Below are 24945 nucleotides of genomic sequence, written 5' to 3' on the forward strand. Positions count from 1 at the left end.
CTTTTCATACTTACCCGTCGCGTTTTCGCGCGCTTGAAAATTTTTACTTTTAATTTAATCGCGAAAAATATATATCGCCTTATAAAATTCTAAAAGCGTTAAATATGTACACCAGGAGTATTAATAATTCGATTTAGGCAATAAAAAAATAATAGGAAAGCACCCTATTTGAGCATTACGCCAAAATGCTAAGCCTCCGTCGTATTTCTTCGTCTTTCCGGCATTTATTTTCCTGCGTAAAATGCTAAAAATAAAGTCAGAAATACGTCGTGTTTGGTCTTATTCTTTCTTAAATTACGCGCATATTACTAATATTTCAATCCACTAAAACTGTACTATCAATTGCTGAAAGTCATTGTTAGACAACTTTTGGGCTAGTAGATGACTCATGCAGCAGTTGACCTCCGGAAATGGGAAACTTCGAAGCAGGTAAGCAGAAAAAGGCCAGTGGTTGAGTAGAGGGGGGGCATTTTATTGTTCTCGTGTAACTTGATATTTTTTTCGAAGCTGAGGTCTTCGTAATACGATCCCTGCGCGAGCCGGGACCTTTTGCTTGATTTCGGAGAAGAGGAAATCGTCGGAGGGGGTGGGGCGAATGCTGAATGGAGGGGGATAGCGGATTGTGGGAAATGCGCCAATGTCACTATCCCACGGCACGGAGTTTCTCACTATGGTGGTTTCATCGCCTGAGGAAGATTCAAAATAAGTGCCTGTCGTTATTAGCCACAAAGGACACATGGCAAACACCTCGTCTTATTTTTATCAAAAGATGGATGCGGGAAAATGGTCAGTGAGGGATAAAGAGGGAAGGGTGAAACGCGATTCTATTATTTTCCGGTAACTTCATATTTTTTCGAAGCTAAGGTCTTTGTAATACGATCCCTGCACGAGCTGGGACCTTATGTTTGATTTCGGAGAAGAATTTGGGAATTTTAAACTGACTGTTGGTCTGGGGTGAGGTAGGGGAGGGGGGGGGGGATGGTGACTGTTTTTAGGTGCTCGGAGGGTTTTTTCCCCCTTTAGCTGAGGGAGGTCAAGGATCGGAGAATGGAAGGAAAAAACATGGTCATTAGTAATAACATCTTTCCTACTAATGGCAGAAACGATGTACAACTGTTTCCAAATGTCCATTTTTTTTCCCCTTATTAACCCGTTGCAGCATTTCTGGAATGAAGTCAGCCCGGTGTCCATCTTCTAGGATCCGTGAACTGGGATTTTCCTTCCCTGTTTTCAAAGTCCCTCTTATGCTCTTCTGCTCTGACCTTCAGACTTCTCCCCGTCTGTCCAATGTATGACGCCATACAATCCCCACACTTTAGCCTCTAAATTCCACTTTGGTCCCTGATATCCACTTTTACACTGGCCAGCAAATATTTTAGGTTTTTTCTATTGTGGAAGGCTGGTTTGATGCCAAGGTGATTAAGAAATTTACCTACTCTTAGGGAAGCACTACCAATATAATTTATTTTTCGCCAGCGTTGAGCTTCCCCAGGTTCCAAAGAATAGATCTGCCTAAGGGAAATTTCTTTTTTCTTCTTCGCTACCATATTGTCTATCATAGCAGCCGTGAAACCATTAGCTGTAGCTATAGCTTTAATGATGGCTAATTCCTTATACTATTCCTCATTTGTTAGGGGAATGACAATAGCTCTGTGGACCATATTGCGGAAGGCTGCTAGCTTCTGACTAGGAGGATGTTTTGAATTTGCATGGATCACATGACCAGTGCATGTTGGTTTGCGATAAATACTAAACATGTGTTTACCATTCTGAATGGATATAGTCAAATCAAAAATCCAGGACTGTGTCAAAATAAATTTAGAGGTTGCTATCTTCCCAAATACAGTAAGTCCTTGATATACAAACAAGATGCGTTCGAAGACCTCGCTCGTAAGTTGATAAACCTGTGCAAGGCATCAAGGAGTGCAGTTATCTAGGGGAATGCTACACTGCATCGGTAATCGTGAGTGTTAACTCAGGATTGTGACAAACTAATCTAACTGAGCATGCGAGGCAGCCAGAGCTGAAAAAATCGCAGTATGGGAAAGAAGAACAGGCAAAATGCTGAACAGTTCCTTATTTCACGTCAGATTCAGTGATACTTTGTTCAGATAGTGCCCAAAGTGTGAGTTTCTTTACACCACACCGCGTCGCATTGGCCAATTTGAAAAGGTGCCAAACTCAAAATTTTGGGCACACTTGAATTTTTTTTATGTTTGTGTCTCTGAAAGTTCGTAAACTGAATGTGCATAGGAAGAGGACTAACCGTACGTCCAATTTACGAGCGGTAATGAGTGAGTCACCATGATATAGCATAGGATGGAAGCTTATTATATCATGTTGCTTGGATACTGAATTATTTCCTTCTGAAGAAAGAACCACAATTGATGCTATTGAGCACAGTACACGAGGAGAACTTAAACGTAGCTCAATGACTATAACGTAGCATTTTTTATATCCACCTAAATGCAGTTGCTTATTTGTGGAACTCAGTAACAAAGAAAATAAAAATTTGAAGCATGTACGTGGTGGAACGGCTTCATATTATTGATGAAAGACACTTTGTTTCATCCGCAAGTTTATAAAAATTTCTACTTTATTACCATGAGGAGACGACAACATGCACTTTTCTGGAACTATTTGTTTTCTGGAACTATTTGTTTTCTGGAACTTTTTTATTCATCATAATTATTTGTTTCCAAGGAAGATTAATATTTGGGATTAAGTACAATTTTTTTCAGTACCAGTATAAGATGATCTCTACCTTTTGTAGATGGATAATGGATTTTACTGAGATAATAATCAATCTTGAATAATTACTCTTCATTGACTGCTTGAAAACGCAATTTGCTATCAGAGCAACCGCACGTGATTTCACGGCACAAAAATTGGTAGAGGGCTCAAATGCAAATTTGGTGAAGATAATTGCCATTTTAATGTCAGCTGCAGATTGTGAATACTTATGTTGGGTTGCCAAGACCTTGTTGAAACAAAGAAAGGGGATTATTTGGGAAGACTTGTATGAATATAAGTTAACTAATCCAACTGTGTTGACTAACAGACAAAATTGGTTGCTAAGAAGGATTGTTGTGGTCAACTTTACACACTTATATCATTTGTTTATAAGTGCCTTTCTTAACATTTTCCTTATCCATTTCAACACTGCCTTTCCACTGAATACGAAAAAAAGCAGAATCCTTCCCCTAAAGGAAAAGGTGTATTCTGAGAATGTTCTTAATAGTGCTGCTAATGTACGCAACCTCTACTCCTTGATAAAAAGCAGTAAAAATGAGTTGATTCTCAATTACAAAGTAGCCAGGAAAGACCTTAAATTTATAGCAAACAATGAACAAGAGGATTAAAATTGATACGTTAATAAAAATTTCAAACATATAAATAAAGGCCTCTTGGAAAGTGACTAAAGATAACTCAAGATCCTCCTTTGGGACCCTAACCTCCTCCCCGATCTTCTTCAGTAGCACTCCTTGACTGGTCATCACATATTGGCTATATAATGAGTGAACTCTCCACTGGCATATCTATTATATAAAAGCTGGCGGAAGTAACTACCATTGATATTCTGAAGATGAAATATTATGCCAAAATGTATCCTCACCTAACTTATGGCATCATCTTTTGGGGTAATGCTAGCTGCTGCCACAAAGTTTTTTCTGTGCAGAAGCGTGCAGTTCAAGTCATGGCCAGAGTTTCCATGCAATCACCTGGCTTATCTCTTTATAATGATCGGAAAATTCTAACATTCCCATGACTGTGCAGTGGTGGAAAAAAATTAACGCAAACCTCATTGGCGTCTGAAAGGAACCAGTTCAGGAACTACTTGTCTTCCAAAATTTTGCCCTTGTAATGCTCTCATACAAATGGGAAATTTAAAAGCTTTATACCCCTTATACCGGGTAAATAATCATATCCTTAACATTTTAAGAACACGCAGAAAATCCAGCCACGAATTCTTCCCCTTATTCTCCGAAGTATGCTTCACCCATAACTCACCTATAATAGAGTTAACTCTCATCGAACATGTGTGGATGCAGCCGATATATTGGGCATTGAGACTGCATCAGGGTACAACCATTCCGGTAGTGTAGTGGGTTAAGTATCGTGCAGCCGCACAGAGATTCTACGGAACAAGTCTCAATGATGGATGCTTGATGCTGCACACACACGGTGGACATTTTTTCCCATTTTAAAACTTCGCCAAACCTGTCACGAGGTCCAGATGATGTTTTACAGTTATTGAATTCTTACGCGCTTATGTATTTGTTACAATTTAACTCCAATTGACTGTGGAGTGAATTTTGACTTCCTTTCCCGCGTCGTCCAGCCCCGCTTCACAGCCCCTGACATTAGTTGCATGTTTGTTGATTCTTAATTGTGCCTCCTTTGTTAAAAATATCCCAGAATACTTTCCAAAAAATAGTTCCCTTCATAATAATGTAACCAGAACCACTAATGATGTTCACTTCAAAGACTACCCTAGCACTTTCTGCCAAAAAGGACCGTTATTCTCCCTATTAAAAATGCACAACAAATTATCTCATAATATAAAATCTCTTCCACCTGCACCATTTAGGAATGCTCTGAAGAAGTATTTACTGTACAACAACGACTATAGCCTGAACGATTTCATGTTGAGCTCTGAGAAATTTTTGCCCATCAGCTACTAAAAATTGTAACTATCCCTATGCTTCATTTATTGTAACTATTATTACTTATTTTTTTTGACGACTTCTACTGTCACCTATACATGTGATCTCTAAGAATGATAACTGATAAGTATTATTATTATTATTAGTATGCTTCAAAGCAGCATGGATATTCAATAGAAAAACTTGCGAAAACCATATCAATTGTGTTTGGTGTCTTTGCTAAAGTACCTCTATTTCCTTGCCTGGAAAGGTTTTTGCATGTGTCACTAAGGACAAAAGTAAGAGAAGAAATTAGTTGATGGAAGGAATATACGAGAGATATCAGTATTTAGTAGGGATGGGTCGAATAGCAGATTTCTCGAACTCGAATATCGAATTCGAATATCAAATCATTGCTCGAATATTCGAATACCTCGAATACTAAACGATGAATGTGGAAATGTTTGGCTAGGTCGCCTATGCAGCAGGAAACCCAAGATTTTAGTGAGTAATTGTGATTTCCTTTAAAGGATTCAAACAGGAACTTAGCTGATTAATGGAATATTTTAATTTTATGTAAACAATAGGGTAGTTTCCTTCATCAAAGAAAACGAAAGGCATTGATTGCGATTCGTTACCCGCCATTACTGTATTCATAATATACAAATTATTTCGTTTTAGAAATACCGGTTTAGACGAATGGCAATGGTCAATTTCATCCTCATTTGAAAAAGGCCAGGTTGACGCCCATGCGATGCCACTCCACGTGACGTCACAGGGACCTAGTTTCTACACGAGAGGATAGGAGTTTTACATCATCTGAGGTTACCATTGCATGCACGAGGCGCAGAGCTCAGGGAAACATGTCTTAATAATCACCAATTGAAACTGGCTAAGGTCGGAAAGTTTTCTTCGTTTGAAAAGGTATTAATTATCCTTATTTAAGCCAAGCGCTACCAGCTAGCATGATACTCAGCTTCCTGCTAGCACCCTACGTCGTATCAGCGCTCAGAGCCTCGCCCCAAGGTCACCTCACTCGCGGCAGCGGGAAGCAGAATGACGTCACGCGTAGTTTTTCCCGGCTAACTTTTCATACTTACCCGTCGCGTTTTCGCGCGCTTGAAAATTTTTACTTTTAATTTAATCGCGAAAAATATATATCGCCTTATAAAATTCTAAAAGCGTTAAATATGTACACCAGGAGTATTAATAATTCGATTTAGGCAATAAAAAAATAATAGGAAAGCACCCTATTTGAGCATTACGCCAAAATGCTAAGCCTCCGTCGTATTTCTTCGTCTTTCCGGCATTTATTTTCCTGCGTAAAATGCTAAAAATAAAGTCAGAAATACGTCGTGTTTGGTCTTATTCTTTCTTAAATTACGCGCATATTACTAATATTTCAATCCACTAAAACTGTACTATCAATTGCTGAAAGTCATTGTTAGACAACTTTTGGGCTAGTAGATGACTCATGCAGCAGTTGACCTCCGGAAATGGGAAACTTCGAAGCAGGTAAGCAGAAAAAGGCCAGTGGTTGAGTAGAGGGGGGGCATTTTATTGTTCTCGTGTAACTTGATATTTTTTTCGAAGCTGAGGTCTTCGTAATACGATCCCTGCGCGAGCCGGGACCTTTTGCTTGATTTCGGAGAAGAGGAATCGTCGGTGGGGGTGGGCCGAACGCTGAATGGAGGGGGATAGCAGATCGTGGGAAATGCGCCAATGTCACTATCCCAGGGCACTGAGTTTCTCCCTATGGTAGTTTCATCTCCTAGGGTGAAACGCGATTCTATTATTTTCCGGTAACTTGATATTTTTTCGAAGCTAAGGTCTTCGTAATACAATCCCTGCACAATTTGGGACCTTTTGTTTGATTTCGGAGAAGAGGAAATCGTCAGATTGGGTGGGGTGAATGCTGAATGGAGGGGGATAACGGATCGTGGGAAGTGCGCCAATGTTGCTATCCCACGGCACTGAGGTTCTCCTGATGGGGGACACCTGGGATTTTCGGATTTTTTCACCCGATCAATTTCGGTTCCCCACGTTGAACTCTATTCACCGCTCTAACCCGCGAATTTGATGTAGTTCGTCAGCTTGCCTAAAACGGCGCTGCACGCACTAAACGACCAGAGTTCTCCTCATTTTTCCGAGTCAACTACCAACGACGTGCGAGCGATAGTGTATGACGCGAAATTCAAAGTATTCGAGGTATTCGAGACCGTACCTTTGGCATAACTATTCGAGATCTCGAATATCGAATAGTTTCTACTATTCGAGGATTTCTAGTATCCGCGGATACTATTCGCACATCTCTAGTATTTAGGCAAGGTAAACTCAATATGTATGTATTTATGTTTAAGTTGCAAATTGTAATTATATGTATGTACAGTGAACTGATGAGGTCAAGTGTAAACTATTTACTTAACGACCAATAAATCTATTATTATTATTATTTGCTATTGTTATGCCCACAACTTTCGTTGCATGTCAACGAAAAACCAAACATTTGGACTTGTTTTTGCCTTGGGTCTCTGCTAAAAAAAAAAACAAACTGGTAAATATAGTGCGTGAGTTGCACGTGAAACTTATTTTTGTATCTATCAACTAATTTTTTCATCATTTTTTAGCAATCATTTGGCTCTCAACTCTGGCCAATTAGAGAAAATCATCCAAGTTCCTCATGATAGCATAGGTTTCTAAATAAATACACAAGTTAAATTTTCAGCCAGTGATGGCCTTATTAAATCTTACTGGGCTATTAATAAATATTTAAAAACATATGTAAAATAATGTTTACTAATCACATAATTATTTTCATGCTTGCTTCTACTCCATGCATTGACGAAGCAATCAATTTTTTTCAGGAAATCAGCCGCTACAAGCGAGTCGATCAAAGGTAAACAAATCGTATTATGCCTCCTTAAATCCTTCTTAAGTAAATTAATCCTTAAAAGAACTTCTACAAAGCTTGAAGATGACTAGATAATTACTTTGATCTCTTTCAACCAAGCAATGTGAACGAATGAAGTACTGTGTGATGATGTCAGAAGGCGTTTCAAGTCATGTGACTTCAAGCGATATGCCATAACTTTTCATGAGCATTTAATGATGCTTGTTGAGTAGTGGGAGAGTTTTGGCTCATATTTTTGGGCTCATGAGAAAATTGTTTATTTGATGAGACTGGTAACATGTGGAACAAATCTCATGCATGTTCCCTGTTGTTGATCCAAGCAATGTGAGAGTGTGGTGTTTATCTTGTGGCTATGGCCTACCTATCGAAAAAGTCCTTTGACCATTCTTGCCTGTAAGGCAGAAGACTTCTTTCCCATTTAATATATCCTTAGTGTGCATATATTTCAGGGCCCCATCACTTCTCTTCCTGGATGAGGTGGACGCCCTCTGTCCAGCTGAGCGCAGCCGAGCGCTGCATGAGCAGAGAGTGGCTGCCACGCTTCTTGCTCAGCTGGACTCTCTCTCGGGTGCCGGTGTGGTCGTCGTGGCAGCCACGTCCCGCCCTGCTGCACTCGATGTGCGCCTCAGGCGCCCTGGGCGCTTGGAGCTGGAGCTGGAGTTGCGGGTGCCGGATGCTTTGCAGCGGCTGGACATCCTGCGCTGCTTGGTGGGAGCATGGCGTGGCGTGGGAATTGAGCCTGGCTCCCTGGAGAGGGTGGCGCAATGCACGCATGGCCATGTGGGTGCTGACCTGGTTGGGGTGTGTGGTCGTGCTCTGGCTGCAGCTGTGCGCAGAGGAGAGGCCTCAGTGAGTCAGGTGGACTGGGATGAGGCGTGTGCACAAGTGAAGCCAAGTGCCATGCGGGAGGTCATGGTGGAGGTTCCCAATGTGAGTGCTCTTAACATTGACATCAATGCCTATTATGTATGATGTTAAAAATAATAGAGAACGCCTTGAAAGTGAGGCTGGGAAAGTGTCTTACCTTGGCGAGGTGTGCTCTTGTGTATTCTTAGCGTAAAGCATCCAAGAAGGCTACTCTAGTTTTCCATGGGTTGATTGCTGACATTTCATAAGCCGAGTTGGTTCCTATGTTCAAGGCTCAAGATGGGAAGCAACTCGCTTCTCTTAAGTCATCAGAAAACAGGGAGTGGGAAATCCAAGTAGCCTTCATAGAATCTTTAGCGTGCAATCAATTCCAGATGTGTTTTTCATGGAAAAGTTACATAGTCATCAGCTGAGTATGAAACTATTGTTATGATACACGGGTCGTGTCCATCAAGCATAAGTAATGAACCTTATGGAGTGCAATACTTTTATTTCTGTTATGGCTAGGTGACAAAGAGTAAAGGCTTAAGCTAATGCATAGTCAAATTTCTTGTGTGATGGGCGGATTTTTGGAGCATCTGTAACATGCTCTAGATCAGTGAATCATGGCATATCCTTCTTTTCTTTCCATACCTTTGAATTTATTTGTATATTATAAATATGCAGTTTGAATATCTCTAGTGATGCTGTTTTGGAGAAATCATTGCTTTTATGAACTGTGAAGAGTCTTTGGTTTAATTTCTCTTGGTCTTCTCACTCTCCACTGACTGTATAAATTTTTTAATTTATCCATGAATATACAGGGTGTTTATAAATGAATATTGGGGTTTTAAAGCTTCATAATATTTAATTCATTACACTTACAGTTATAAATTATATGTCAAATGAAAGAGCAACTCAAACAGTTTTGTTTTTTAGCAACAATGCACATGTGTGTGAAATGTTTCCACCGCAATCCTCTAGAAAGCGGTAGTAGACAAAAATGGCGACTAGTGAACAGAAAGTGTATTGTGTTTCACAGTTTGCAAAGACTGAATCTGTGCCATGTGCGTTCCGCATTCAATTCTGTTTCTATCCTCTAAGTGGCAATAACATCTGTAGATGGTATCATCAGTTTGTAGATACAGGCTGCCTTTGTTAAGGGAAGAGAACGGGACGACCAAGAGTTAACAGAGTTAGAGACTGTTGAGCGAGTGAGAGAGTCGTTCACTCGTAGCCCAAAGAAATCAGTCCGGAAGGATAGTTGTGAATTAGAAACTCCTGTGTCGACTGCTTGGAAAGTTTTAAGGAAATGCTTACAACTACGTCCTTACCGTTTACAATTATTACAGACTCTAAAGCCTACAGACCATGGATTACCTGCCAACTTCACAATGGAAATGTTGTTTCATGACAATCATGATTTTCTGGATCATGTTGTCTTCAGTGATGAATCGACTTTTCACCTCAGTAGACATGTAAACACTCATAATGTGCAGATCTGGGGTTACTGTGCGACACACGTTGCACAGTAACTACAGATTCAGTCTTTGCAAACTGTAAAACACAAAACACTTTCTGTTCACTAGCCGCCATCTTTGCTACTACCGCTTTCTAGCGGATCGCAGCAGAAACATTTCACACACATGTGCATCGTTGCTAAAAAAACAAAACTGTTTGAGTTTCTCTTTCATTTGACGTATAATTTATAACTGTAAGTGTAATGTAATAAATATTATAAAGTGGTTGGAAGGAAATTACTTTGCTTTTCTACAAAAACACACACTTTATTGCCGACTAGTTTCGGTTACACTGTACCATTTTCAAGACTAATGATACACATAAGAATTTGCCGGTATATATACTCTGTGGTCGGGTGATTGGAGGGGAAGGGGAGAGGAAAGTGACGGGAAGGGTGAAGGTGGGAAGGGGAAAAACCAGAGGTAGTTACAAAGAAGAGCGTGGGTTGGCGTCACAAGGATTTTTTGGGGTGTAATAGTGGAATGTCTAGGAGGGGGGAGTGGAAAGGGAAAAGGTGGTCATTAGCAATGGGTTCTTTCCTCTTTACAATTTTTAAAATTTCCAACTGTTCTCTGATGTCCAGCTGTGTTCCTTTTTTGACTCGGTGCAGCAATTCCGGGGTAAAATCCGCTTGGTGGCCTTCCTCCCAAAGATGTGTAGCGAATTGGGACATCCCAGTGTTGTTGTAGTAATCGCGCCGGTGTTCCTCCGCTCGTACGGTCAGACTTCTTCCTGTTTGTCCTATGTATTTGGAGTCACAATCACCACACCTTAATTGGTAGACCCCGCTCTTGAGGGCTGAGTCAATGGGGTCCTTGACTGAAGGTAGCATGCTCTTCAGGTTAGAATTATTGTAAAAGGCCGGTTTTATGTTGATTACTTTGAGTAATTTTTCCAATTTAATAGAAGGTTGGCCTAAATATTTTATGCGTCGCCATGACTGTTGATCCGTGGGGGTGGTAGAGTAAATACCTCTGAGTAAGAATTTTCTCTTTTTGCTTTCAAACAAATCGTTGATCAATTTTTCGGTGTAACCATTGGCTATCACAATTTTTTTGATGGTGGTAATTTCTGAAAGGAGATCTGAGGGCTCTAAAGGGATCGACAAAGCTCTATGCAGCATGCAATGAAAGGCTGACAATTTTTGGGTTATGGCATGCTTGGAAGTTGCATGGATGACTTGGTCTGTATAAGTTGACTTTCGGTAAATGGAGAACTTATGCTCGCCGTCTTTAATGGAAATACAGTGGAACTTGGTTAGTACGTTTCTGAAGGGACCACGAAAAATGAACGTACTAACCAGGAAAACGTACTAACGAGGAAAGTAAATAATAGCAGTCGGGGTTATTGCAATCAGTGAAAAAGTCGTCATAATTACAATTACTATCGGTAGTTCTCATAGGATCGCCTTCCTGAACTCTTTTCACATTTAAAATCAAGAAAATGAGCGCTACCATGAAAAACAATACCATGTGAATAAAAATCGCAATTTTTCATGGACATCCCGGAGACTATTTCATGATTACGGCGTCTATCTCCCGTGATTTATCCTATATATATTTACAGAACGAGGACGAGTGAAGCTCAGACAAGCGAAGACAAGTCATTTTTCTTTCTCACAGCGTACTCGGAGAATATAACAACAACCCGGAGTAGGTCAACTGGTTTTTTAAACATCATAATTATTGGGCAAAATTATATTGACTTTCAAATTACGGCAACAGCCGTAGACATTTGCTTCTGGAATGATACCATTTCGATTGTAAAATCGATCGATATATCGACTGATGACACGCAAGATTATTAGATTACGACGTAATTACAAGAAAATTTTATATGAAACAGTTGAAATTTACTTTCAAAATTTGTCTAATGTCGTCTGCTTTCGTTCCGAGATCAATTATTTTTAAGCTAAGCTTCGCGTGGAGATCCTGAGGATCGTCTGCTCCCGCAACAGTAGTCAAGTAAATACGCACGACGTCGAGTTTATGGAACAGTACTGCTTTAGATAATGTGGAAATTGTCTGACTCATTTCTTCATCATGATAACTCGTGTAATAGCAACAATTGCCCATTCACGAACTTTGTGCGCAGCAGTGGGCACTCCCAAGCGCTCCAAAGGCAACAGAAGGTGAGGAGCTCGGGGTGGGGAAAATTGGGGCTTCTTATTGGTTGTAGTTTTTCATAGTCAGACATTCCCGAAAAATGGCCGCATTTTATTTTTCATCACGTCACAAGAATTCAGAAATGCATTTGGATAAATTACGGTAGAAGAAAGAGATGTGGAATGAATGGAAGAATGTTAATGACTAATGATAATAAATTAAATCATGAATTCAGACGTTTGCGACCCTTAAGAAGACACTAGAGAACGAATTGCGGGTTGCGTCACGGCAAGCAATTGAGCGTACTAACCAGGAAAGCGCAATTTTTTCAAACGTACTAACCTAATTCTTTTACCTGTATTTTGTTCGGATGGTACCGGGACCGAGGGAAATCGCCGTACTAAGGAGGAACGTACTAACCAAGTTCCACTGTATTTAGATCCAAATAATTTAGAGTGCTGCCCTCTTGTAACTCCATAGTGAACTTGATATTTGAATTTAAAGCATTGATAAGGTGTAAAAAATTTCTTAATTGCCTCTTCATTCCCGTCCATAAACAAAGTATGTCATCTACATAGCGGAACCAATAATGAACATTCTTTAGGAGGGGGTGGTCACTATTGAAAAGTTTATTTTCTAAATTGTTCAAAAATATTTCGGATAGCAGAGGTGACAATGGGGAGCCCATAGCTAAACCGTCCCTTTGTAGGTAGAAGTTTCCGTTAAACATGAAATAATTTTGATTTGTACACACTTTCAATAAAGATATTAGTTCGTCGCAAATGAGTTGTGGCGTTTTAGCTTCGTGTAGCACTTCCTTGGCCAGGAGCACTGCTTCATCTCTTGGAACACTCGTGAATAAGTTCACCACGTCAAAGGAAACTAGCATAGAATTTTTAGGCGGTGTTATTTTTGATAAGAATGTTGTCAATTCTATGGAATTCTTAGTACTGTGTTTTGCAAGGAAATTGGAATGTTCCATGAATTTGCACTTCACTACTTTGGATAGGGAATGCACTGGGGAGCCTATGCCTGAGACCACCGGGCGGATGGGAATGGAAGGTTTGTGCACTTTGGGCATGCCATAAAATCTGGGGGCAGTGGGATTCATCTCTGTTACATTCCACTTTTCACTTGGGGTGAGGACCATTTTTACAGTCTTTATATCAACTCACCAACCTGTCTGTTTGTCTGGTACAAATCTTGTAACTGAAATTTGACTCACTTCCTGTGAAGCAAAAACGCTGAAATTTTGCAAACTTCTTCATTTCTGATGACAATACATGAAAATATAACTTTTTCTCTCCAACCCCCCTTTAACCACCCCCCAGTCAACCTATAGCCCCCCAAAACATGTTTTTGATCTAAGAAGTTCCAAATGGTCGATTTTCGTGTTTTGCGACCACAGTAAAAGTTATCCACCATAAAATTTCCCATCGACTCAGCCCTAGCTTGGGGGATTCGTCTTGCTTTACTCGGCGAGACCCCCGCTTTCGAAAATTTTTCAAAGTCCCTCCGTCGTCTCGGGTCCGGCTTCGGACTTGGAAAAATTTCGTCCGAATTCCGTCGTCCCAGGTCCGGACTCTGGACTGAAATTTTTCGGCACTTAGATTTTTTTCGAAAATCGTCAAAAAATTTTTCTTCCCTTCGAGCGCCTGCAGATTCGTAGTAATAAATATAGTGACTTTTTTAATACGTCACTTTTGGTTTTTCGGGGTCACTGAGTTTTTTTGCTTTGTGTCATATATAAACGTTGCTCATCCCCTGTAATCTAAATATAAAGGCTGGTTTTTAAAAAAAAATTTTTTATAAGAGCTTATTATTTTGGAAATAGCACTTTTACACTCTGCTTGGCATTTCTTGGTGGGATCTTTTTCTAACAGTTGCACATGATTTTTTGCAATAAATTCTAAACATTTGTCAATGTAAATCTGTTGGTCCATGATCACTGTTGCGTTCCCTTTGTCTGCTTTAATGGCTACCACGTTCGCTGCTTTAAATGATTTCTTGATTGAGTTTATTATGGCTCTTTCTCGGTCCCGGGCAGATGGTTTCACGTTATCATGCCGCCCCTCTTTTTTAAACAATGAATTTAAGCTATTGGCAAAAACACTCTTGATCATGTGATCTTCTCGTTTTAAAGCGACTTCACAATCCACTACTAGGTCTTCAAAATCTTCGGTTTTGTTTTTAAAATTCGGACAGTATTTAAGGCCTTTTTCAAGCAGTTTAATCTCTGCAGGTTGGAAATGGTGCTGTGATAAGTTAATTACTCTTTGGTGGAACGTTTGGGGCATGGGACTTAAAGTTGCAATCCTTGTTGATTCTGCCGTTTCTTTCCTTGTCGGTGTTGCTGTTTCTCCAGGTTGTTGTCGTCGGTGTTGTTATTTCTCTAGTTGTCTCTCCAATTTTCGTAGCTTCTTCTTTACCGTCTGCAACTTCTTGTAGGCATTTTCACTTGCCAAACCCCTCACTCGGTCGTCAAACACCGTCCACTCAGCCCAATGAAAGGACCTCGTCAGCTCTGTGTACAGAAGTACAGAAGCGCACCAATATTGCAGTTCCTTCTTGATCCAGGTCTTCTTGGCTGCTTCCAAGGTGTAGAAAGCGGCTGGTGAAGTAGAGTTACTCCGGAGATTCACATATTTGGGAATGAGGTTCCGGGCTAGACATCTACTGTTGAAATATATGTTAATCATGATAACTCGGAATTTAATGGTCAATTTCTTGTACCACTTGGCCTGCACTGCGGTGCTAGCAGACTTTATGCACTGATATTAAAAAGCTTTAAAACCCTGATATTCATTTATAAACACCCTGTACTCTAAGAAAGGAAAGGCTTGCTATTTGCCACAGAGTGATTAAGCATTTGAATGCAACTGAGACGGTGTGCCACTCATTGTTTACTGTTGATTGGAGTGTTGCGCGTGCCATTGCAGGTTCGTTGGAGTGAGGTTGGTGGACAGCATGGACTCAAGTTGCGCCTGAGGCAGGCTGTGGAGTGGCCGCTCCGCCACGCATGCTCGTTTGAGCGCCTGGGCATCTCTCCGCCCAAGGGAGTGCTCATGTTTGGCCCCCCTGGATGCTCCAAAACAATGGTCGCCAAGGCCCTGGCCACGGAAAGCCAACTCAACTTCATCTCCATCAAGGTGTGTATGTTCGCAATCAGTTACATGTCATCTCTTTGACGCACTCACTGTTGCGGAGCAAAGAGAATCAGGGGTGGCTATATGTAAATGATGAGTGTATTCATGCTGGCTATCTTAGAGATCAGCTGCAAAGATCCCACCTCCTAACATTATGGATTGTTTTTTTTTTAACAATGGCACACCAGTATGTCTTAGGGTTGTGGTCCTTTTAGCAACCCTATACTTAAGACTTTAATTAATACAAACACCCTTATTACGAAATAATCGTTATTATGAAGCAAATCGTTGGTCCAGATGAAAAGGCTATTCCAATCTATAGTAAAAGAAACGTTGATAGAAAATTTTCATTATTACTAACTGAATTTATCACAAAGTTCAATGGACAAGCAATGGGATTTAGGTTGGTATATACTACGCTACATCATAATCACGCTAGTCATTATGCTATGCTTAAGTTGTCCAATTATGTTGTGCCCAAGAACATAAATTATGATTCTTTCTTCAGTAGAAGATACATACTTTTGTATTCACTCAACATAATATGATAAGCTTCATTCCTGTAGAATCGTGGTGACCCACTCATTACTGCTCATAAATTGGCCTTACAGTGACTACTCTTCTTAATAACTTTCAAAGACACGAACATTTTGAAAAAGTCAAGCATGCCCAAAATTTCAAATTTGCTGTTTCAAAATGATTACGTAAATGCGCTAAGTATATAGAGAAGTGGCTTTGTCAGTTTTTCATTTGGATAATGATTGACAAAGCAATGCTTTGCATGATTTTTATTCAATACGGCATTTATAAATTGAGGCCCGTATTCTTAGTCGACCCTGTAGGGCCAACCGACCCTGGATACGTCATCAGCCCCTACATAAAGTGATCTCACCCCACATACGCCACATCAAGCCCTATATATTGCTGTTTTTGGAACTAAATGGGTCCTACTCGATGTAGGGTACCCGAACCAGCCCTTCACCCTACAAAAACATGGCGGCCAAATTTCGTCTGCTGATCACTTTGATTAAAGAATCTACGTTACAATGGATATTAAGGGAGACGAGCTCACACGAACCATTTTAAAATATACAGAAACTATGCAGAAAGGTAATAATACTACCACATTATGCCCCTCAAGTGAAATAAATAATAAAATTGGCTGAAGTATAATAAGTACAATATACAGAAAACTCTTGATTATACAAAGTCAGTGGGACCGGAAAATTGGCACTTCGTAAAATCGAGTTTCGTAATTTAAAACCTTTTTCGTAAGTCACGAAAAAATGTTTGCTATTGTTTCCTCCGCCCTTTTTTGTCTGTAGTGGCCTTATTTAAAGGTTTTCGGTAGTTATTCACAGTAGAATTCTTAGAAAAGGCTTTTTGTTATCGATTTATGCTGTGAAAGATCGTTAATTAATTATACCACCATAAATTTCCCATTTCTTATACATACTTCAATATCAACGATCGCTTAAGAAATTCTCGACCAGAGTAGAAAACGTAATCAAATAATGAATTACAGAGTTTATTATAAGAATTTAATGTTATAAATTTGCAGTTAGGAGCGAATAGAAACTTTTAAGTAAGAGTAAGATAGATATTTGTTTCCAGCACCCACGGAAATATTAGCGGCAGCCGGACTAACCATACTCTCAGGCCCAACCGCCATTTATGTCGCTTTCTATCGCTCAGTGACGAGAAAAAAAAGAAAAACGAGGGCCTCAACCCATTTCCAAAATAACCTTCTTAAGTTAATATTTCGAGTTACTCCGTATTTTCAGCTGAATGTGCTATCTTTTCCATTATTATTTTTTTTTCTTTTCTTGACCTTATTTAATATATAATATGGTATTTCCTGGAGTATACGTCATTTATACAAAAGTAAGCAGCCAACGTTTCGATTTATTTTCTTAAATCATCTTCAGGGCTATGTTAGAAAAAGTGTGAAACAATATAAAATACAGAGAATAAGACGATACACAATATTTATAAATAAAGAAGGAACAATTGGGTTTTTTTTATATTATACAATATAATTTAAAGAAATATGTACACCCATGTCTCGTATTGCGCAAGGGATGCGTTCCTTGGGGTCTTTGCGCTATACGAATTTGCGTTATACGAGAGCGTTTTAACATAGGGAAGATAGGGATGCGTTCCTGGTAGCATAGGTCTTGGGTATTGAATTTCTTCTAAAACATCTATATTCCCATAAAAAGCCTTAGAAAACGTTATTTCTATAAATATTTATAGTTTAAAACATCTTTAAAGATAGTATTCACGCATTCAAAGACTTATTCACGTTAAAAAAAATTCTTACGTGCTTTCGAAATTCCATCCTGTCGTGCGGGTGGGCTAACATCTGCTATCTCAGGGGATCGTAATGCGTTGCCGGCAGTTGACGAATTTTCAAACTAGTCTAAAAACAACTATTGTGTCACCTAGGCCCTTTTGTCGCCCATCGAAATGACAGGAAAGTGGTACTTTAAATGCCATTTCATAGCCAGCGGAGTTTATGAATGATAAATCATTTTAATTTGAAGTCCTCCGAGTCATTAGCAGCTACGTGAAACAGTCTTTAAATGCCTTGAAACCTGACCCAGGTTTTCCTTCCCTGAAAATGAATGAACGAGAATGCATTCTTTTCCAAAAGAATATCGTCTCGTCAACAATAAAAACTAGTTGAGGGGGAAAGGAGCCACTTTCAATAACAGCTTGGAGTTCATCAGAAAATGTTGTGGTGGCTGCGCTATGAACACTTGCAGATTCACCTGATATCGCCGCACTGAAAATACCTGCTTGCCGTTTAAATTCTGGAACCAACCAGAGCTTTCACTAAATGTCTCGGAGCGATTACCACTCTCGTCTTTTTGTACTGATTCACCATGAACTTTCCGTATGTGTAGACCGCTTGGTTGAAGTTAGTGCGGCTGAGGTCACTGATATTTTAGCTTCGTCTTTATTCAGAATAAGGCATCGTGAGTTTAAACTTCTGCGCAATATCGCTTTGACGCTCTCCATTTTCAAAGCAATTGACCTCTCTCAAGTCCTCTTCTAGGTTTTTGGTTTTTCTTGATAAAATCTTGATTTTTCTACCTGCATTCCTATTTTTTGCCATATTCTCTTGGTTTTTACTCTGTATGGCTCTATCTAAATCACCTTCTTCTGCTGAACTGTATTCCTGAGACGCAGAAGGCCTAAGACTGCGGGGAGGGAACGAAGCCATTGTGTTTGAGACTCTATAGCGGACCCTTTTATGTGTTGATGCTATTCATGCGCAACTCGGCCACCGCTCCATTTCTCCCCCGTGAATACGGATGACCTTGAAGGCTTTAGCGTAGACCCTCTACCTGGAAGTCAATCGCCCGGTAACCTACGACGGCAAAAATATGTCTCAAACCGTATTGCTGAAAAAAAACTCATTTCCACTAGCCCCACGCTTAATTAAGGATCTAAATTATTTATTATCATTCTGTTAAGGAGACGAGATAAATTACTTCGGTAGGCCAGCTATCTGGACCCAATGACGAGTAATACTTTTGGCAATTGCACAGCAATGAATTTCGATTAATATATGAACAAAAAAGAAGATTTGAGGCAAGAAATAATATTAATATGCGTAAATTGATAGAAATTTCGTGTGTACTTAGCGCAAGTTCACGTTTTATCACGAGAGCGTTTAAGATATGTTATTAGGCTACACTGCGTTGCAATGTTTCCCCGAGGAACGAATTTGCACTATATCGAAATTGTGCTAATCGAAATTGCGCTATACGAGACATGGGTGTATATGTAAACATATATATAAACATATATAATGTTTATATATATGTTTACATATACATATTTCTTTATATGTATATATATTATGTTTTCATATACATATCACATATATATGTTTACAGGCGGTCCTCGACTTTCGTACACTCGACTTTCGTACAATTCGCACTTTCGTACATTCAAAATTGACACCTTTTACTCGACTTTCGTACGCTAAATTCGGACTTTCGGACGCTGGTCCGTAATTTTTTTAAAATTCCCGCCATGTTTATTGCGCATCCCAACATTCAATTGTTTCAAATTGCAGTATCGGCAGTATATGCGAACAATATGAACGTATATAATGAAGGAAATTGTTGGTAATTGACTCTGATTTAGGTGATTTATTTGGGAGAGAGACTGCCTGCTATAGGCTCCTTTATCAAGAGAAGAGGAAAGCCTTCATTGAAGATATTTTTCAAAAGAAGTTGACTAGACATCATCGAATAGCTTTCAATGAAACTAGTTAGACCTTCTTTTTAATTGTGTTTTTTCGTTTGAGTGCTGTTTAATTCATGTAAACCTTCAGCAACGATATTGCACGAAATATCACCCGAATTCCGTTTGTATTTTTTCTTTTTTAAATAACATGCGGAATATACGCGATCACGAATGTCACCTGCCAAATGTCGAATTTTGGTGTAAAAATTAGACGGTATCCAGAGTGCGGGTTCAACGAATACATTTTTTTATGCTACTTGATATGTCCTTTTATTTATAGTGGACGTAATAAGTGGAATGTCAACTTAAACGCCAAGAGGACGTTTCACTCGATAGCCAACGGAGTTCTTGTATTTTAAACTTATATTTGCATTTTCTGCGTATTTTCGAAATAAATTAGATGATTTGAGGAGCTTTATTAATATATTATTTAAATTAAGTCAATTGAAATGAATTCCGTGGAAAAAAAAGGTTTTAGTACGTAAATTCCGCTCTTTTGGAACGTAACCCCTAATTAGTATGGAAGTCAATGGTTCGACTTTCGTACAATTCGACTTTCGTACAAGTTTTCGGGAACGCATTGTGTACGAAAGTCGGGGACCGCCTGTATATTGTAACCGGTGCATTCTGCCCGCTTACATAGTGGCGCATGAGACGGGAGTGCGAGGTAAAGGAAGGCCGTTTTTTTTTTCTTTTGATATGTGTCCGTGTGAATGTGTGCGTGAGTGTCATGAATCATTGAGTCCCCATTTGATGTTTCCCTATTTTCCTCCCCACAATTTGTAATGCTCTCCCTTCCCCCCCCCTCCATATGTGTGCAAGTCGAATTCTTAAGACGAAGAAGAGCGTGGTTTCTCCCCCCCCCGTGTCCTTGGTGAAGTGACCGTGCAGCCCCAAGTGCATCATCCCTTTATTTCCCCTGACCCCCCCTCCCCGGTGTTTCCTCCCCTCAATGGCTATATAACGTGGTGCACCGGAGGAAAAGGGGCTTAGATGATTTTCTTTTTTGGCGATTCCGAAAAAAAAACGCTCCCAAGAGTAGGCGGAGTGTGGGGAGGCAGAGAAAAAAAGTTGGTGGAGAGATCCCGAGAGAGAGAGAGAAAGAGGGTGCCCAACGCGAGTCGGAGTTGCAAGGTAGACTCGTGGTGCCGATGAAAGGATCTCCCAACTGTCGCAGAGAAGCCATCTCCCACTCGTGAACCTGCCGGAGTTGACGCAGAGCAGCATACGCCACGGAACGGAATCGCCACGATCAGCAGATCGAGAGCCCCGAAAATTCAACAAACTGTAAGAGAAAAAGCCACGAAATCCCATCCCCCCCCCCTTCAAGGAACAGAAGAAAATTCCCACTTCACCAAGTCAAGAAGAGAATTCATTAAAAACGTTTGTAAAATTTCCCCCCCCGCACAAATAGAGAAGAGGACAGTACTTCCCCCATTACCGTGTGAATTTCAGTGCAATATCTATTTCGTTGTTTCATATTTCCATTCCCCCCGTTTCTTTTGTTTTTTTATTTATTGGTCCCCTTTTCTTGTGGTTTTTGTATGGGTTATGAATGTGAAAACGTGTAGCGTGATTTTTTTTTGGGTTTAGGTTAAGGACTGAAATTTTTCTGTTGTGCAGCATAGTGAATTATGCGTTGTATTTCATTGAATTCAAGGAGAAGAGGTTAATTGTTACTTTTGCCATTGATTTGCTTGTATTTGTAAATGATCATATTTAAACTCATTAAATTTATGTTGAGCGAACTACGCAGTCGAACGGCTTTCTTTATCCGAACGCTCCTGTCTCAGGTCTCATCACCCCTAAACTTCCCCTCCTACCCTTTCCCAAAATCCCATTCCCTCGCCCCAGGTGCACGGAATATCCCCGCTACACCTCCGCCCCCCCCCTTTTGCCCTCCAATCTCCCCCTCCCCGAATGTGCCCCGCACGGTGGGGTTACATCATTGGCGCCCGAACAGGGACCCGAGTGACTCAAGCGGAGTGATTAGTAAATTCGTTTCGTTTTGCATAGATCGCGGAAATTTCTTGGAGCGATTTTTTCTTAAATTTGTGAATCAGATTCCCAATTTTGTATGCGTCCCTTTCATTTCTGCTCATGTTCTTGTAAGATGTCCGGATTTAATTGTGTTTTTGGTGGGCGTCAGTCAGTTGGCCACCGTAGTAGATAAAGTGTGGGTAACTTGTGTTGCGGTGGTAGCCTTGATTGCGATTTGCTTTAGCGTGATTTTCATGATTGTTACTCTTTCAGCGAAGTGCGAATTTCATTGTTATTTTTTCCTTGTGTATTTTGTTGTAATAATTACTCTCGTACGCGATGGAACCGGAAGGTAAGAGTTTTAGAGAATATCGCGAACCCCCTAGGTACGATGAGGACGGGTCCGATGCCAGTAGCGAGGTGAAAATCATTGACGTTTCTAACTGGGATGAGGAGCCGCAAGCGGAGAAGGCGGAGGATAGAATAGAGCACAGGAGTGGAGGCACCGAAATTACCAGCCTTAATGAGTTATTTAAAAAACTTGAGGAAGCTAGGAGGGAAGATAAGAGAAAAGCTGAGGAAGCTAGGAGGGAGGATATTAATAAATTTGAAAGACTAGAGGAAAAACTCGATGAGAGGTTTGAAAAAGCTGAGGAAGCTAGGAGGGAGGATATCAATAAATTTGAAAGACTAGAGGAGAAATTTGACGAGAGATTCGGAAGAGCTGAGGAAAGACTTGATGAGAGATTTGAAAAAGCCGAGCGAGCCAGAAAGGAGGATATCAAGAAATTTGAAAGACTAGAGGGGAAACTTGACGAGAAATTCGAACGAATAATGAAGGACATGAAAGAGCGTTTCGATACTGAGAAAGATGAAAGGGGGAAACTAGAAGGGAAGTTGGAGGCAATTAATGGGAAGATTGAAGGAATTGGGGAGATAGTGGACGAACGCGTTCAGGAAGTAAAAAGGGAAGTAAACGAGAAGGTAGAGGTTGTAAGGGAGCAAGTTGTAATAATTTCCCGAGATGTACAGGAGGAGAAGATCCACCACGAAAAAAGAATTAAAGATATTGCCGAAGAGGTAGCGGGGATCCGTCGAATGAAGGCAGGCGGTACGGGTTCTCCGACTAATTTTCCGAGTCCCCCGGCTAATTTGCAATTCCGTGGCAAACCACATGAACACCCCATAGCATTTATGAGGGGAGTTGAAAACTACTATTCCGTTCACGCCATCCCGCCCGAGATACGATCGCGGTTTTTCTATCAGATGTTGGATGAAGGGGCAAAGGGATGGGCAGATACTATTTTTCCTTTTCCGGAGGAGATGGAAGTATTCAAACAACTATTTGTCGCGCGGTATTGGAGTAAAGATCATCGGATAAATTATAAAATTAAAGTTATGTCGGGAATGTACAGGAGGACGCCGGGAAGTAGCATGCAAGAGTACGCAACTCGGAAAATCGCAGCAATCAAACTGTGTGAGCCGCCGGAGAATGAGGAGGAAATGGTGGCATTATTGGTAAGACATTTCCCACCATATGTTCAGGATTTGCTCCGTAGCTTGGAAGTTGCCACTTACGACAAGCTCTTAATTATGCTCGGACGATTCGATCAGTCCCAAAATCATTTTGGAAGGGCAGAAGAGACCCACCCTAACGTAAACGCGATAAGAAATCCGTCACGCAGGGGGTTTAGCTCGTGGCACCACGGTGGAAGCCGAGGAGGAGGGCAGACTCAAGCAGATAGACAGGAGGGAAATGAGAGAGAAGGGGGCGAAGGGAATCGGAATGAGGATAATATGCCCCAATCTCTTATGGATTTTTCCTTTCCACCTCCGCGGGCGGAAAACTTACGGAGTTTGGGTCGAGCGACTTCCCCCACCCAAACCCGCCAAACATAAAAGTGGAAGTCCCCATTTTATCAACACTACGGGTAGGAAGGACCCCAGCCCACGAGTTGAATCATGAGGAGAAGGAGAGGCTCCATTTATGTCCAGAAATTAAAAGTATGCTTCAAAAAGGTATCAGGGATATCTTCAACCGTTTCGAGAAAGCAAATTTAAGGTTAAATATAACAAAATCTAGTTTCCTCGGGAAAGAAATCCATTTTTGGGATACGTTATTGATAATAAGGGAACGAAGGCCAACCCAGACAAGGTGAAGGCGATAGTGGATTGCGAACGGCCGAAAAACGTTCGGAGCCTTCGTGCATTCTTTGGAATGAGCAACTATTACGCGCGCTGTTGTAAAAATTATTCTGATACAATCAGCCCAATGTTATTTTTTCCCATTGTACAGCGGACCATATGTCATTCGCCGTATCGTTGCCCCAAATGCTGTCGAGTTGGAAGGAGAAGACGGCGGATTGATAGGTCCGTACAATTCCGGGAATCTAAGTCCGTACATGTCCGAGATTTAATTTTTTTTTTTCCTTTGCCAGACGCGTTCCCAAGGCGATGTTTTGTATTCCGCCTTTGTTTATTGTGTGTTGCTCCGCCTGAGTAGGAGGGCGTTCCCCTCGCGAATCGCGATTTTTTTTTGTGGGCGGATTGCCTGGATATTTTTTTTTCGTAAATACGTTCCCCGTATTTCCTCTTTTGAGAGGAGGGCATATGTAACCGGTGCATTCTGCCCGCTTACATAGTGGCGCATGAGACGGGAGTGCGAGGTAAAGGAAGGCCGTTTTTTTTTTCTTTTGATATGTGTCCGTGTGAATGTGTGCGTGAGTGTCATGAATCATTGAGTCCCCATTTGATGTTTCCCTATTTTCCTCCCCACAATTTGTAATGCTCTCCCTTCCCCCCCCCTCCATATGTGTGCAAGTCGAATTCTTAAGACGAAGAAGAGCGTGGTTTCTCCCCCCCCCGTGTCCTTGGTGAAGTGACCGTCCAGCCCCAAGTGCATCATCCCTTTATTTCCCCTGACCCCCCCCTCCCCGGTGTTTCCTCCCCTCAATGGCTATATAACGTGGTGCACCGGAGGAAAAGGGGCTTAGATGATTTTCTTTTTTGGCGATTCCGAAAAAAAAACGCTCCCAAGAGTAGGCGGAGTGTGGGGAGGCAGAGAAAAAAAGTTGGTGGAGAGATCCCGAGAGAGAGAGAGAAAGAGGGTGCCCAACGCGAGTCGGAGTTGCAAGGTAGACTCGTGGTGCCGATGAAAGGATCTCCCAACTGTCGCAGAGAAGCCATCTCCCACTCGTGAACCTGCCGGAGTTGACGCAGAGCAGCATACGCCGCGGAACGGAATCGCCACGATCAGCAGATCGAGAGCCCCGAAAATTCAACAAACTGTAAGAGAAAAAGCCACGAAATCCCATCCCCCCCCCCTTCAAGGAACAGAAGAAAATTCCCACTTCACCAAGTCAAGAAGAGAATTCATTAAAAACGTTTGTAAAATTTCCCCCCCCGCACAAATAGAGAAGAGGACAGTACTTCCCCCATTACCGTGTGAATTTCAGTGCAATATCTATTTCGTTGTTTCATATTTCCATTCCCCCCGTTTCTTTTGTTTTTTTATTTATTGGTCCCCT

At 40.9% G+C, this 24945-nt stretch overlaps 1 protein-coding gene across 1 annotated transcript in view; it reads left to right on the forward strand.

Moving 5' to 3' along the window:
* LOC124157017 (ATPase family protein 2 homolog) overlaps positions 1 to 24945 on the forward strand; it is a 119528-nt gene that overhangs the window by 50791 nt on the left and 43792 nt on the right. Inside the window, exons 5-6 of the mRNA XM_046531481.1 lie at positions 8007 to 8487; positions 14969 to 15178. Coding sequence (XP_046387437.1) covers positions 8007 to 8487; positions 14969 to 15178 — 691 coding nt within the window. The remainder of the gene's footprint in view (positions 1 to 8006; positions 8488 to 14968; positions 15179 to 24945) is intronic.

The sequence above is a fragment of the Ischnura elegans genome, chromosome 4 (assembly GCF_921293095.1).
Source record: "Ischnura elegans chromosome 4, ioIscEleg1.1, whole genome shotgun sequence".
Classification (NCBI taxonomy): domain Eukaryota; kingdom Metazoa; phylum Arthropoda; class Insecta; order Odonata; family Coenagrionidae; genus Ischnura; species Ischnura elegans.